Raw genomic sequence first — 17,949 nt, forward strand, 5'->3', positions numbered from 1 at the left:
TTTACATTATTTCATTGTGTTATTAAATAATCCAAAAAAGATACACTCATAAATCGTCTGATTAAATTAAACAATTACAGATAATGACTATTCATTATTTATTTATTCAATAATATCGCATTGCTTACATTATTATTATTATCCATTATCACAATATGTATCAATAACAATTTAAAAACGTTTTGACATTTAAATGTGTGTTTATTGTACATTATCCATCCATCCATTTTCTACCGCTTATTCCCTTTTGGGGTCGCGGGGGGCGCTGGCGCCTATCTCAGCTACAGTCGGGCGGAAGGCGGGGTACACCCTGGACAAGTCGCCACCTCATCGCAGGGCCAACACAGATAGACAGACAACATTCACACTCACATTCACACACTAGGGCCAATTTAGTGTTGCCAATCAACCTATCCCCAGGTGCATGTCTTTGGAAGTGGGAGGAAGCCGGAGTACCCGGAGGGAACCCACGCATTCACGGGGAGAACATGCAAACTCCACACAGAAAGATCCCGAGCCTGGATTTGAACCCAGGACTGCAGGACCTTCGTATTGTGAGGCAGACGCACTAACCCCTCTGCCACCGTGTACATTAGAAATATGTAAAATACAAAAAGCTCATATTATAGTAAAAAAACATGTCAAAATAACATGGTGGTAATAAAAAAAATACCTTAAGAACACCTCAAAAGAACTCATTGTGATTGCAAAGTCCAACATACTAATGTAAATGCATGTATTGAAAAATTGTGAATTATTTTTATATAGCGCTTTTCTCAAGTGACTCAAAGCGCTTTACATAGTGACACCCAATATCTAAGTTACATTTAAACCAGTGTGGTTGGCACTGGGAGCAGGTGGGTAAAGTGTCTTGCCCAAGGAAACAACGACAGTGACTAGGATGGCTGAAACCGGAATCGAACCCGCAACCCTCAAGTTGCTGGCACGGCCACTCTACCAACCGAGCAATAATCAATGTTATTAATCACAAAAAAATGTATGTACCCGAGTAATGATAAAACACCCCGTCTTAGTATATATATAAATAAAATATTTGAAAAATACGAGGCATTTTAGACAAAATAAAATATAAAAACAATAAAATCCTCCTTTTTTTGGAAGATGAACGCCATAAAATGTAAAGTGATAGTGTGTGTGCAGACTCACCTTCAGGAACCTGTGCAGCAGGAAGGCGAACCAGTTGGTGAGCATCTTCTCTGCCACCGACTCGGTTCTGTAGCCACAACAACAAAAACAAGAGTTGGTTAGAGCTTCTTCTTTCTTTTACGAAAGAAAAGAGATTTATAATTCATCACTTTGTTGGAGCCTTTGGGCGCTTCCTGTTGTTGCTCGTGGACTTCCTGCCACTGCTGTGCTTGTAACAGGTAAACGAGAGAGGGCATTCGTGTGTGTGTGTGTGTGTGTGTGTGTGTGTACACGCATGAAGGAACACAGCAGGACTCTGCAGCTGTGACAAGCCTCAGCTGTTGCGAGCCAAGTGCTGTCACAGCCAGGTAACGGCTGACCGCTGCCAAAACACTAAAACACTTTCTCATTTTCACCCCCGGTGCACACACACACACGCACACACACACACAGACGCACACCTTCCACCCACCCCGCCCTCCCGGTCACTCGCACAAGGTGGCGCTGGCATGAAAACACACAGGCGTGATACACTCCACAAAACTCTGTGGGCACTATCCGAAAAAGTAAACCATATAATGTATTCATAACCACTTTGTTTTCCCACGTTGATAATGATTTGGAGTGCATGAGAAAGTGGGAAGATAATCAATCAATCAATCAATGTTTACTTATATAGCCCTAAATCACTAGTGTCTCAAAGGGCTGCACAAACCACTACGACATCCTCGGTAGGCCCACATAAGGGCAAAGAAAACTCACACCCAGTGGGACGTCGGTGACAATGATGACTATGAGAACCTTGGAGAGGAGGAAAGCAATGGATGTCGAGCGGGTCTAACATGATACTGTGAAAGTTCAATCCATAATGGATCCAACACAGTCGCGAGAGTCCAGTCCAAAGCGGATCCAACACAGCAGCGAGAGTCCCGTTCATAGCGGAGCCAGCAGGAAACCATCCCAAGCGGAGGCGGATCAGCAGCGCAGAGATGTCCCCAGCCGATACACAGGCAAGCAGTACATGGCCACCGGATCGGACCGGACCCCCTCCACAAGGGAGAGTGGGACATAGAAGAAAAAGAAAAGAAACGGCAGATCAACTGGTCTAAAAAGGGAGTCTATTTAAAGGCTAGAGTATACAAATGAGTTTTAAGGTGAGACTTAAATGCTTCTACTGAGGTGGCATCGCGAACTGTTACCGGGAGGGCATTCCAGAGTACTGGAGCCCGAACGGAAAACGCTCTATAGCCCGCAGACTTTTTTTGGGCTTTGGGAATCACTAATAAGCCGGAGTCCTTTGAACGCAGATTTCTTGCCGGGACATATGGTGCAATACAATCGGCAAGATAAACAGATCTCTGTGACCTAGGGGTGTAACGCTACACAAAAATTTAGGTTCGGAACGTACCTCGGTTCAGAGGTCACGGTTCGGTACAGTAAGAAAACAACAAATTATAATTATTTTTGGTCATTTATTTACCAAATTTGCAAAATCTTCCACCAAAAATGTTTTTGTTAGTGGAGTATTTGATGTGAAGTACCGGTAATGGGAAACTTGGATGGGTCAATAAATCATAATAACATTGATTTTGATTCAATGTTATGTTTTGAGCAATGACAGTTTGAAAGACAAAAAAAAAAAAGCTTTGTTTTATTAGTTCAAAGGACTCCGGCTTATTAGTGATTTCCAAAGCCCAAAAAAAGTCTGCGAGCTACAGAGCGTTTTCCGTTCGGGCTCCAGTACTCTGGAATGCCCTCCCGGTAACAGTTCGAGATGCCACCTCAGTAGAAGCATTTAAGTCTCACCTTAAAACTCATTTGTATACTCTAGCCTTTAAATAGACTCCCTTTTTAGACCAGTTGATCTGCCGTTTCTTTTCTTTTTCTTCTATGTCCCACTCTCCCTTGTGGAGGGGGTCCGGTCCGATCCGGTGGCCATGTACTGCTTGCCTGTGTATCGGCTGGGGACATCTCTGCGCTGCTGATCCGCCTCCGCTTGGGATGGTTTCCTGCTGGCTCCGCTGTGAACGGGACTCTCGCTGCTGTGTTGGATCCGCTTTGGACTGGACTCTCGCGACTGTGTTGGATCCATTATGGATTGAACTTTCACAGTATCATGTTAGATCCGCTCGACATCCATTGCTTTCCTCCTCTCCAAGGTTCTCATAGTCATCATTGTCACCGACGTCCCACTGGGTGTGAGTTTTCCTTGCCCTTATGTGGGCCTACCGAGGATGTCGTAGTGGTTTGTGCAGCCCTTTGAGACACTAGTGATTTAGGGCTATATAAGTAAACATTGATTGATTGATTGATAGTCAACATTGCAACTTTTTCTAAATTACATTTAACCTTCAAGCTTTTTTATTTCACTTTTGTTATGTTTTTGTTTATTTAATTGTATTTTTAGAACATGCCGTGGGCCTTTAAAACATCCGGGGCACACTTTTGACACCCCTGCTATAGATAATAAAAAATTAAATCTGATAAATCAATGGATAAAAAGCAGAGCCTGGCGACGCATGCACGTTTATCGTAACTCTCTCGCTCTCTGCCCCTCCCTCACTAATGCTGCTGTTTTGTTTTTAACCACTTCTTAACCCTGAACGTACATTGTTAATACACGCACCCATAACTCAAAATGCCGGACATTTGAGGCATTTAAGGAACTCCACCCAGACAGCCCCGCAAAAGAGGACATGTCCGGTGAAAAGAGGAGGTATGGTCGGTCTATCCTAGCCCGGTCGCTGCTAGCACTGAACATGTCCTCTTTTGCGGGGCCGTCTGGGTGGAGTTTCTTAAATGTCCAGCATTTTGAGTATTGTTTACGTTACTTAATATGTCCGTGTGGAAACTCGTTCGGTTCACCTCCACAGCGAACCGAACCCCCGTACCGAAACGGTTCAATAAAAATACATGTACCGTTCCACCCCCACTGTGACCACATGATCAGTTATGAATATTGTTCAACAACACAATAATTGGTGCAATGGCAAAAGGGTGAGTCAGCAATTATAGCATTATATACTAGATTATTATGTAATGATATAATAATTAAATAAATAATTAACCGTAAAACAACATAAACACAACACAACAAATACCCAGAATCCCATGCAGCCCTAACTCTTCCGGGGTGTATATTGTAGTCCAGAAGAGTTAGGGCTGCATGGGATTCTGGGTATTTGTTCTGTTGTGTTTATGTTGTGTTACGGTGAGGATGTTCTCCCAAAATGTGTTTGTCATTCTTGTTTGGTGTGGGTTCACAGAGTGGCACATATTTGTAACAGTGTTTAAAGTTGTTTATATGGCCACCCTCAGTGTGACTTGTATGGCTGTTGACCAAGTATGCCTTGCAGTCGCTTATTGCGTCCATCAATCCATTTTCTACCGCTCATTCCCTTTTGGGGTGGCGGGGGGCGCTGGCGCCTATCTCAGCTACAATCGGGCGGAAGGCAGGTTACACCCTGGACAAGTCGCCACCTCATCGCAGGGCCTTATTGCGTCCACAGAATCATGTGGCTGGGCTCGTACGCTCTTTGTACAATTTGTAGAGGACATTAAAGGCAATGCCTCCACGGTCTCCCCTTGATATAGTTCTTTGGGTGAAATTTGGGAGATTGATCATCCCTGGGGGGGGCACTGAAAATGTGTAGTCTTCCGGAATAATCAAGGGTATTCAAGTATGACACTGTAAAGCGCCATTCATATCAAACTCGCGGGCCGTACCAACATTAAATGTTCTTATTAAAGGGGAACATTATCACCAAACCTATGCAAGCGTCAATATATACCTTGATGTTGCAGAAAAAAGACCATGTATTTTTTTAACCGATTTCCGAACTCTAAATGGGTGAATTTTGGCAAATTAAACGCCTTTCTGTTTATCGGTCTTGTAGCGATGACGTCAGAACGTGACGTCACCGAGGTAACACACCCGCCATTTTCATTTTCACATTACAAACACCGGGTCTCAGCTCTGTTATTTTCCGTTTTTTCGACTATTTTTTGGAACCTTGGAGACATCATGCCTGGTGGGTGTGTTGTCGGAGGGTGTAACAACACTAACAGGGAGGGATTCAAGTTGCACCACTGGCAAGAAATCTGCCGCCAGACCCCCATTGAATGTGCCAAAGTGTCTTCACATTTGACCGGCGATGCTAAGGCGGACATGGCACAGAGATGTATGGATAACCTGCAGATGCATTTGCAACCATAAAGTCAACGAAATCACAAAGGTGAGTTTTGTTGATGTTGTTGACTTATATGCTAATCAGACATATTTGGTCGCGGCATGACTGCCAGCTAATCGATGCTAACATGCTACGCTAATCGAGGCTAACATGCTATTTACGCTAGCTGTATGTACATTTGAAACTAAATACCCACATTTAATGCGAAACAAACACTTACCAATCGACGGATTTAAGTTGCTCCAGTGTCACAAGATGCGAAAGTCCTGATCGTTTGGTCCGCAGATTTTACCGGCGATGCTAATAAGGCAGCCATGCTATGGGCCACTTCATTAGGTACACCCACGCTATGGCCGAATAGCGTCAATAGCTATTCGCTCAATAGCTTCAATTTCTTCTTCAATTTCGTTTTCGCTATCTGCCTCCATGCTCCGACCATCTGTTTCAATACATGCCTAATCTGTTGAATTGCTTAAGCCGCTGAAATCCGAGACTGAATCCGAGCTAATGTCGCTATATCTTGCTGTGCTAACCGCCATGTTTGTTTGTATTGGCAGCCCTGTATGACGTCACAGGGAAATGGATAGTGGTTTCGAAGATAGCGAAAATAAGGCACTTTAACGCTTTATTTAGGGATATTCCGGGACCGGTAAAATTTTGAAAAAAAACTTCAAAAAATACAACAAGCCACTGGGAACTGATTTTTATTGTTTTTAACCCTTTTGAAATTGTGATAATGTTCCCCTTTAAGGTGCGGGCCGCAAAACAATGTCTCACGGGCCGTAATTGGCCCGCGGGACGCGTGTTTGAGACCCCTGCTTTAAAGTCATATCCGACAACAACGTTTTACTGTCAACTGAGTTTCGTTCTTTAATGATTTCTGCTGATTTCTCCGCATTTTTTCAAGGCAAAAAATGTGCCTCGGCTCTAAAAAGGTTGAAAAACACTGCTTTATAGGGTGAGGCGCAATAAGTGTTCAACTTCAGCCTAAACCCTCTCGGTCTGCAACATTTTCAATTTATGAACGTACAACTGGTTGTTTATGTAAAACTGTTTATTTTGTTGACCACCGATTGAAGAAATAATAAAGTGAGTAAAAGTAAACTAGTACTGGTATAACGTAGGAGCCGAATCACTGCCCCCCCCCCCCCTCCTCCTGTCGGGGCACTTCTTGACTAAGCTGGCTGTAATGGACGCCATTAAACATTTTAATAAGCCCAGTCCCCAAGACCCGAGTCGAATCAAGTCCTTTATACGACACGTAACTATACTCTTAAATGTCGATGGTGGCAGCCCGAAAGGAGGGGGCCCTATGATGTTCCGAGTCATCATGCCCATTTATTGACTTTCATTAACGAACACGCAGCTTTCATTAGCCCTCGCTGCAGCCGGGAGTGCAGGCTGACGTCTCCGCTAATGGCAGACGCGGTGCAGCGAGGGCGGATGGATGAAAGTAACATTCTTCTACTTAATTACACTGCGCTCCATTGCGCTGCTCGGTGTTATCCCATTAGAAAAATGCTGAGGATAAAAAAAAAAAAAAAGAAGTAATGCAAGCCTTAAAGGTCTCTTTGTGATGAAAGCAATGTTGTGTGATGCCATTAAAAGAACATTACATGGATGAAGACTGGAAAAAACACTCTGGGGGGGGACACCACGTGTTTGGCTTCATGATGGTGGATTGCAAAAATATCACATGACTCGTGATTACGGGTGTGGCCCAACGTGTGCGCACAATCGGGTGTTCGAGGTACGCTACGGGAACGTCCCGCGTTCCCAGGCGGTGTGCATTAAGTGAGGGACATGAATCAATCAATCAATCAATGTTTACTTATATAGCCCTAAATCACTAGTGTCTCAAAGGGCTGCACAAACCACCACGACATCCTCGGTAGGCCCACATAAGGGCAAGGAAAACTCACACCCAGTGGGACGTCGGTGACAATGATGACTATGAGAACCTTGGAGAGGAGGAAAGCAATGGATGTCGAGCGGGTCTAACATGATACTGTGAAAGTTCAATCCACAATGGATCCAACACGGTCGCGAGAGTCCAGTCCAAAGCGGATCCAACACAGCAGCGAGAGTCCCGTTCACAGCGGAGCCAGCAGGAAACCATCCCAAGCGGAGGCGGATCGGCATCGCAGACATGTCCCCAGCCGATACACAGGCATGCAGTACATGGCCACCGGATCGGACCGGACCCCCTCCACAGGGGAGAGTGGGACATAGAAGAAAAAGAAAAGAAACGGCAGATCAACTGGTCTAAAAAGGGAGTCTATTTAAAGGCTAGAGTATACAAATGAGTTTTAAGGTGAGACTAAAATGCTTCTACTGAGGTGGCATCTCGAACTGTTACCGGGAGGGCATTCCAGAGTACTGGAGCCCGAACGGAAAACGCTCTATAGCCCGCAGACTTTTTTTGGGCTTTGGGAATCACTAACAAGCCGGAGTCCTTTGAACGCAGATTTCTTGCCGGGACATATGGTACAATACAATCGGCAAGATAGGATGGAGCTAGACCGTGTAGTATTTTATACGTAAGTAGTAAAACCTTAAAGTCACATCTTAAGTGCACAGGAAGTCAGTGCAGGTGAGCCAGTACAGGTATATATGTATGTATATATGTATATAAAGGTATATACAGTATAGGTATATATGTATGTATATATGTATATAAAGGTATATACAGTATAGGTATATATGTATGTATATATGTATATAAAGGTATATACAGTATAGGTATATATGTATGTATATATGTATATACAGTATAGGTATATATGTATGTATATATGTATATACAGTATAGGTATATATGTATGTATATATGTATATAAAGGTATATACAGTACAGGTATATATGTATGTATATATGTATATAAAGGTATATACAGTACAGGATATGTATGTATGTATATATGTATATAAAGGTATATACAGTACAGGCGTAATGTGATCAAACGTTCTTGTTCTTGTCAAAAGTCTAGCAGCCGCATTTTGTACCAACTGTAATCTTTTAATGCTAGACATGGGGAGACCCGAAAATAATACTCATGAAGTGTGCCTTTGCATTGTACCGGCACTATTAAGGCAGGGGCGCTCACACTTTTTCTGCAGGCGAGCTACTTTTCAATTGACCAAGTCGAGGAGATCTACCTCATTCCCATTTATAATTTATATTTATTTATTTATGAAAGAGACATTTTTGTTAACAAGTTAATGGTGTTTAATGATAATACAAGCATGTTTAACACACATGGATTCCTTTCTTTCATGAAGACAAGAATATAAGTTGGTGTATTACCTGATTCTGATGACTTGCATTGATTGGAATTAGACAGTGGTGCTGATAACGTCCGCGTTTTCAAATGGAGGAAAAAAAAAGTCCTCCTTTCTGTCCAATACCACATGAAAGTGGTTGGATTTGGCATCTCATTTGTCCAACTTGCATACTCGTTTTTAAACACTTTGTTATGAGAGTAGCATATGTGTGTGGCCCTTTAATGTCAGGCAGCAGGTGAGTGACGTCAGTGACTGTGCGGGTGGGCAAGCAAGTGAGAAAGCGGTCGCTGAGGGCGGGGGAGAAATACATTGGCATCAAACTCCGTAGCTTGCTAGCTTGTGCACGCTAGCTTTCTGAGACTCTTATTTTGTTAGCACAGGCAGGATGAAACAGGTCTTTTATGGTGAAGACAGGAACTGTGCAGTCGGTCTTTAGAGTTTTGACAGTAGGTACGGAGTCTCTAGAAATAAAATGTGTTTCTCTGCGTCCGCCCTGTTAGTGATTTTTTTCTTAAATATGAGCTCGCAGCAGCCAGCGTCATCTCACAAGATCCTCGGGTGCCGAGAATGTCAAACAACTGACGAAAGTGAAGTCTTGGTATGATTGATTATTGCTCATTTTTATGTCTATTTTTTAATGCCTGGCTTGAGATCGACTGACACACCCTCCGAGATCGACGTAATGGGCACCCCTGTATTAAGGTATCGTGGTGTTTGAAAAGTACCGGTTCTGTCTGTTTTGGCCCTGCCGTTAGGTGGCGTCTTGTCCAGGGTGTACCCCGCCTACCGCCCAAACGCGGCTGAGATAAGCTCCAGCGACCCCCCCCCCCCCCCGCACCCCAAAAGGGACAAGGGGTAGTCAATGGATGGGTTTATTTTATTTTTTTTAACGAGCATGAGGCCACGTGGTGACAATGCTGGTTCTACCAGCAGAGGAGCATGTTCGGCAGTGCACGCATACAGAGTACTTACAAGCAGACACAGTGTGTGGACAGAAAAGGGAGAACGGACGCATTTTGGTGTAAAAAAATCAAGACAAAGGTGAAGTTATAACACTGAAACACCCTCAGGAAGAGCAGCTTTAAGACATGGCTAGCGGCTAACGTCCATCCGCAGTGTTTTAGCTTTTTCTAAATCACTAGGTAACTTTCTTACAAGTAACGTTATCACTGGAGGACGAGGAATCGCTAAACACGCTTCACGAAACGCCGTAGGAGGATACAATAGCTCACCGCCGTCACAATGTAAACAAACGCAATGGGTGGATCCACATCCGACATCCACTATAATGATACCAAGTACAGGAGCGTATCTAGTTGATACTACTATCGATATTTTTTTATCGACACAAATTTCCTTTTTTAAAATGTATAATATGTTTATAAAGTCAGGAAATACGTCCCTGGACACATGAGGACTTTGAATATGACCAATGTATGATCCTGTAACTACTTGGTATCGGATCGATACCTAAATGAGTAGTATCATAGGGCGGTATAGCTCGGTTGGTAGAGTGGCCGTGGCAGCAACATGAGGGTTCCAGATTCGATCCCCGCTTCTGCCAACCAAGTCACTGCCGTTGTGTCCTTGGGCAAGACACTTTACCCACCTGCTCCAAGTGCCACCCACACTGCTTTAAATGGAACTTGGATATTGGGTTTCACTATGTAAAGCACTTTGAGTCACTAGAGAAAAGTGCTATATAAATATATTAAAAATGTATATATATTTGTTTGATGACGTGCCACCTTGTCCAGGGTGTACTCTGCCTTCCGCCCGATTGTAGCTGAGATAGGCACCATCGCCCACCGCGACCCCAAAGGGAATAAGCGGTAGAAAATGGATGGATATATACTTACGACTAAAAGACAAGTTGTCTAGTATTTTCACAATTTTATTTAAGGACTAAATGACAATAATAAACATATGTTTTATGTACTGTTAGAATAATCATGTATATATTATCACACAACTTTATGCTTAAGGGCCGTTGCTATAGTTATTATCAATTGTGCTGAAGCTGTATTTTTCGATCTGTGCAAAGCTGGCAATCCAGACTCGGCCTGCAGACTGCCACGGCCGAACACTGAATAGCGGGACGCAGACAAAGCAGAGACAGGGCGACATCACCGGCGTCAACACATTTGCATTTTTTTAATAGTCATATATTGTGTCTAACTGGAGCTGTTGAGATTACCCCCCCGGGGTCCCTCAGCGACAGCTTCAGTGATGTAACCAGGGACCTCCCAAATGAATAGAGGAAGCACGCGGGCTGGACTTTTAGAACGTAGTTCGGATCTGTAACTAGAGTACAGCCCAAAACATGTCTCTCCTCAATTAAGCAAAATTGAACTTTGTCTCTGCATGATTCCTTGCTTCTGGTCTGTTTAATAGATCGGTGTTTGATCCTGACACGTACCCTCACATTTTTTGTTACAATAATGCCATTTTTTGTTGTCCCTTTTATTTAGAAAAATATCGAAATACATTTTGGTAGCGGTACCAAAATATTGGTATGAGGACAACCCTAGTACCTCTAAAACCCCACTAGGAGGCCTATGAGGCGTCTTCAAAGGGTGAGTAGTTTGACTCGACTGTACTTTCATTATGCTACACTTTTACTACTTTTGACTGTTAAAAGGCTAAAAGGTGATTTCAAACATCCTAACGCTTTCATGACAGCAAAGAATGTGCTTTTAAAAGACATTTTATTAACTTGATCTTTCAGTCAAAGAGTCACATTCCCCCGATTGCTTTTTTTATCCACAATCTTAAAAGCTGAACTATATTGTGTTGCTGCATTCAAGTGTGGGCTGATACAAGTACGCAGGGAAGATAACGCATCAGCAATTAAAATACACCCGCACCAGCAAACACTATCAGGAGATCATCTCTCACACACACACACACACACACACACACACTCGTACACACACACACACACACACACACACACACAAACACTTTGTTGCAAATCTAAGCGATTTCGGATTATTTGAAATATTTTAGGTTCCAGAAGGACATTTGTAGATAATTAAACAGTATTTTATTATTGAAGCTACTTTACTACGTGGGCACTTTGGGGGGGAAAATAAAAAGGTCGGATATGTCTCAAGCAAAATAAATAAAATGTGTAGCATGTGTATCATGATCAAGGCTCCAGCAACCCCCCGCGACCCCAAAAGGGACAAGCGGTAGAAAAATGGATGGAATGTTTTGACCTTTTATTATATTAAATAACATAAATATAGTGCAGTAAAAGTAAAATGGAACATTTTAAACAAATCCAATACAACAATAATAATATACCAGTATATATATATATATATATATATACCGTATTTTTCGGATTACCCAAAAGGGACAAGCGGTAGAAAAATGGATGGAATGTTTTGACTTTTTATTATATCAAATAACATAAATATAGTGCAGTAAAAGTAAAATGGAACATTTTAAACAAATCCAATACAACAATAATAATATACCAGTATATATATATATATATATATATATATATATATATATATATATATATATATATACCGTATTTTTCGGATTACCCAAAAGCGACAAGCGGTAGAAAAATGGATGGAATGTTTTGACTTTTTATTATATTAAAAAACATAAATATAGTGCAGTAAAAGTAAAGACTTAGACTTAGACAAACTTTGATGATCCACAAGGGAAATTGTTCAAATTTTGGATTTGATTATAATGGAACATTTTAAACAAATCCAATACAACAATAATAATATACCAGTATATATATATATATATATATCCATCCATCCATTTTCTACCGCTTATTCCCTTTTGGGGTCGCTATATATATATATATATATATATATATATATATATATATATATATATATATATATATACCGTATTTTTCGGATTATAAATCGCGGTTTTTTCATAGTTTGGCCGGGGGTGTGACGACTTATGCGTGAAATTATTAACACATTACCGTAAAGCAGTGGTCCCCAACCACCGGGCCGTGGCCCGATTGGTACCGGGCCGCAGAATAATTTTTTATAAATTTTATTTAAAAAAATAAAATAAAAATAATAATAATATATATTTTTTTTTTTTATTAAATCAACATAAAAAACACAATATACACTTACAATTAGTGCACCAACCACAAAAAACTCCCTTTTTCATGACAAATAAAAAGAAATAAAAATAAAAAAAATAGGACATACCACCAACCCCCCACCCGGGCCGCGGGACAAATTATTAAGCGTTGACCGGTCCACGGATACAAACAAGGTTGGGGACCACTGCCGTAAAGTATCAAATAATATTATTTATCTCATTCGCGGACGAGACGAAGAAAATGTCAGCAATCGTCACATACACGTCAACCAATAAGAATTCAGCGGGGGAGGGTCATGGCAGAATTGCATTGTGGGTCATGGGATGATAACTGCTATATGCTACTGCCGTAGCTATTAAAATGCATCATTTCATCGTTGGAGGTAACTTATAAAAACTGAGAAGGGCTGAAGAAAAATGGCGTTGAAAAGGAAATCATGTACTGCAGATTACAAGCTGGACGTAGTGAAATATGCAGAGTTGTTTAGAAGCGACATGGAGGAAGAAGATTTCATGGGATTTATGGATTAGGAGTGAGAGATTGTTTGGTAAAGGTATAGCATGTTCTATATGTTAGAGTTATTTCAATGACTCTTACCATAATATGTTAGGTTAACATAGCAGTTGGTTATTTATGCCTCATATAACCTACACTTATTCAGCCTGTTCTTCACTATTCTTTATTTATTTTAAATTGCCTTTAAAATGTCTGTTCTTGGTGTTGGGTTTTATCAGGTACATTTACCACAAAAATGCGATTTATACTCCAGTGCGACATATATATGTTTTTTTCCTTCTTTATTATGCATTTTCGGCCGGTGCGACTTATAATCCGAAAAATACGGTGTGTATATATATATATATATATATATATATATATATATATATATATATATATATATATATATATAGTTTAGCCTTCTCATTTTCAATGGGAGACAGGTTTGGACTACAGGCAGGCTAGTCTAGTACCCGCACTCTTTTACTATGAAACCACGCTGTTGTAACACCTGGCATGGCGTTGTCTTGCTGACATAAGCAGGGGTGTCCATGATAACGTTGCTTGGATGGCAACATATGTTGCTCCGAAAGCTGTACGTACCTTTCAGCATTGATGGGGGTGACATCTATCAAAATGAGGGTGGTCCTGTGTGTCGCTTTTAAAAGTGCTCCCCCTCTGGTCAACATTTGAAATAAGTGTGTGTAAAACTTGGAAGTGCTCCCCCTCTGGCCAACATATGTAATAACAAGTGTGTATATTAAATTGAAATATGCCCCTTTTGTCGAAAATGAATAAAATAAATATGTATATAGAGACATGCTGTAATAACTTGAAGTAAATAATGTAGATTAAAAAACAATTCCATCCATCCATCCATTTTCTACCGCTTATTCCCTTTCGGTGTCACGGGTAAAAAACAATTACAAACATAAAATTCCCAAAAATAAAAATCAACTAAAAGCAGTCTTTTTCTCACTTGTTGACTTTTTCTTATAAAATTGGGAACAATTTCTCCTGTTCTTTCTTCTTTTGTAGTATTGCAATATTTTCTCCTAAAATTATTACTTTTTTTATGTAAAATTATTACTTTTTAACGCAAAAAGGTGACATTTGTCATGAAAAATTCTGACATTAATTACAATATTGACTTTTTTTTTGTTCTGGTAAAATAGCGACATTTGTGGAGTAAAAGTGTCATATTTTTGCCAAGTAAAATTCCGATTATCATTATAATATTGCCCAAGTTTGAAAGTTTCTCATAAAATTGTGACCATTGTCGAGTAAAATTACGATTATTTTCATAAAATTGCTCAAATTTTAAGCTTTTCTTGTAAAATTGTGACTGAGTAAAATTCAAAACTTTTAACATAAAATTGCACAAATGTTCAGTTTTTAAGTAATTCTAAGTTTTTCTAAGTTTCTTTCTAAGTTTTTCTCGTAAAATTGTGACCTTTTTCCTTGTGAAATTCTAACTCAAGTTTTTTTAATACCGTATTTCTTTGAATTGCCGCCAGGGCGCTAATTAATTTAAAATCTCTTCTCACTCCGGCACTTACCAAAGGCATACGGTAAATTTTAGCCTGCGCTTATAAACTTGAGTGTGATGTAAGGATACCATCATGAAAAGCACATTTAATAAAAAAAAAAATTATTATGGTCTTACCTTTACTTATAAATGAAGTCCATGCACAGCTCCTTCTGATCAAAAGCATCGATAACTTTTTTATAGAAGTAAATAAACGGGTTGTACTTGTATAGCGCTTTTCTACCTTCAAGGTACTCAGAAGTCTTCCTTATCTTTCTCCAGTTTGAAAAGTCTCTCTGTCTCAATGGAGATCTTCCTTTATTACCTCCTGCTTCGACTGAAAGTCCAGTTTAGAAAACTTTTTTTTTTTAGATATGTAATCCTCCATGTTAAAAGTGCAAGCGAGAGGAAAAAATAAAGCTCACTCTTGCTGCCGAGTAGTCGCAAGAAGGATCACTAACGCCCTCTACCACCAGGAGGCGGGAGTCATTTAATGACTCATATTTGACACACGCAGCTACGGTATATTAATAAAACATAGCTGCTTACTGTTCTTTTTAGCATAGTCAATAGCTTGGACCTTAAATCCTACTGAATAGCTCTTAATCTTCTTCCCTTTATGCTATTTCAAATGATTGAAATCAGCCTCCTCCATTTTGAAAATGATGAGGTATCACTCGTGACGTGACGAGTTTGACCCGGAGGAAATTCTAGACATGCGCTAATAAAAATATTATTTTGCGAAACGAGTGTTAATCCTGTGCTGGCGGTAATGCTAAGCATGCGCTAATTATTGTGCGAAACGAGTTTGACCAGGCAGTAATTCTAGACAGGCGCATACTATATATTCAATTCAAGGAAATACGGTATTTGTACAGTATGTATATATCATTAATGTTGTAAATACACATCTTTATATATCTAGAAAGGGTGGTCCTAAAGAGGTAGGATTTTCTCGCAGGTCTCAAGAAAGTAAGAAATACAAGAATGCGTGTGTGTGTGTGTGTGTGTGTGTGTCGTCTGTAGCTCAGCAATAATTCATAGAGAATCACCCAAACAAAGCGAGTGGATCCAATTATAGACTCCACACTGCTTTACATACACAACAACATTCTCACTGTACTTGGGGATTTGGCCTTATAAATACATCATTTCAACAACTGCCACTAACACAAATGTTTTCACCAGGCACAATTGTGTTTCCCTTTAAAAACGTCGTCATGGTGACGCAACCATCGCCCCCAACACAACGGGGCGGGAGAAAACGCTGCAACTTGATGCCACTACCCTGGAACCGGCTCAAAAGTGTTGTCCATGCAGGAGAGCGACACAGATTTGCGGCGATGAAAGACGTGCGAGTTAACATGAGACAATAAAACAATGCTCTGTGTGCTTCGTGAAAGTGCGTCCCTCTTGTTCAGCAACGTAATCACCTAAAGCGACGCAACACAAAAGGGTAAACGCGGCTGAGCTCCGTGGCCAATAGGAGTTGTCGAGTCAGGCGACGGCGAGGACGAGCAAAGGCGGCAGTCGGCCATGTCTAATCAATAATCCCTCGCATATTCTTCAGAGGGGCAAAAAAAAAAAAAACATTTAAAAAAGCAGAAGTGGCTGCAGGCGAGTGAGGATTATTCCCTGCTGTGCTCCTCAGTCATGTGGAATAATACCAAGATTTACTGGGAAAGAACAGCTTCATCCACGCTGGACATGATGTCATCGTGGCTTGTGCAGCCCTTTGAGACACTTGTGATGGCAACATATGTTGCTCCAAAAGCTGTATGTACCTTTCAGCATTAATGGTGCCTTCACAGATGTGTAAGTTAGCCATGCCTTGGGCGCTAATACACCCCCGTACCCCCTAAAAATATTGCACTTAGAACAATCCGGATGGTTCTTAAACTCTTTGGTCCGAAGGACACGACGTCCACGGTTTCCAAAAACAATTTGAAATGTGGACTCGTCAGACCACAGAACACTTTCCCACTTTGCATCAGTCCGGCGGCGTTTCTGGGTGTTGTTGATAAAATGGCGTTGGCTTTGCATAGTAGAGTTTTAACTTGATTTTACAGAGACTTAGCTGTCACTTCCTCCTCCTCCTCCTCAGATAAGGAGACGACGCACTAGTTGGACGGAATGTGACGGACCAAAGACATGGAACGCAGTTTTCCTTTTGTTTCCATGTTAAAAAATTCTCACCAAAATGGCTTAAATCATTTAAAATTCTAATGTTGTACAAATTATTGTCAATGGGAGACAGGTCTGGACTACTGGCAGGCCGGTCTAGTACCCGCACTATTTTACTACGAAGCCACGCTGATGTTACACCTGGCTCGGCATCGTCTTGCTGAAATAAGCAGGGGCGTCCATAATAACGTTGCTTGGATTGTTCCAAAAGCTGTATGCACCTTTCAGCATTAATGGTGCCTTCACAGATGTGTAAGTTAGCCATGCCTTGGGTACTAATGAACCCCCTTACCATCACACATGCTGCCTAGAACACTTTCACCCTAGAACAGGGGTAGGGAACCTATGGCTCTAGAGCCAGATGTGGCTCTTTTGATGACTGCATCTGGCTCTCAGATAAATCTTAGCTGACATTGCTTAACACGAGAAGTAATGAATCATTCCGCTGGTAATCAAGACGTTAAAAATAATGTTCAAAATATAAAACATTCTCATGCATTTTATCCATCCGTCCGTTTCAACCGCACCTGTTCAAAAATAACAATGTTATTAAAAATATTGGTTTTACTTAAAAAATGGACGCATATAGTTGTATTCAATGTTAAAAAAGATGATATGGCTCTCATGGAAATACATTTTAAAATATTTGGGTTTCATGGCTCTCTCAGCCAAAAAGGTTCCCGACCCCCGCCCTTGAACAATCCCCAGAGTTCTTTTCCTCTTTAGTCCGCAGTTTCCAAAAACAATTTGAAATGTGGACTCGTCAGACAACAGAACACTTTTCCACTTTGCATCAGTCTATCTTAGATGAGCTCCTGCCCAGCAAAAATGGCGGCGTTTCTGGGTGTTGTTGATAAATGGTTTTGGCTTTGCTTAGTGGTTTTAACTTGCACTTACAGATGTAGCGACCAACTGTAGTTACTGACAGTGGTTTTCTGAAGTGTTCCTGAGTCCAAGTGGTGATATCCTTTACACACTGATGTGGCTTTTTGATGCAGTAGCGCCTGAGGGATGGAAGG

The 17,949-nt window shown here is 41.0% G+C and overlaps 1 protein-coding gene across 1 annotated transcript in view; it reads right to left on the reverse strand.

Moving 5' to 3' along the window:
- Window positions 1-17,949, reverse strand: part of plxna2 (plexin A2) — an 801,241-nt gene that overhangs the window by 48,413 nt on the left and 734,879 nt on the right. The window contains exon 23 of the mRNA XM_061902603.1: window positions 1,168-1,234. Coding sequence (XP_061758587.1) covers window positions 1,168-1,234 — 67 coding nt within the window. The remainder of the gene's footprint in view (window positions 1-1,167; window positions 1,235-17,949) is intronic.

Source organism: Nerophis ophidion, linkage group LG06, assembly GCF_033978795.1.
Source record: "Nerophis ophidion isolate RoL-2023_Sa linkage group LG06, RoL_Noph_v1.0, whole genome shotgun sequence".
NCBI lineage: Eukaryota > Metazoa > Chordata > Actinopteri > Syngnathiformes > Syngnathidae > Nerophis > Nerophis ophidion.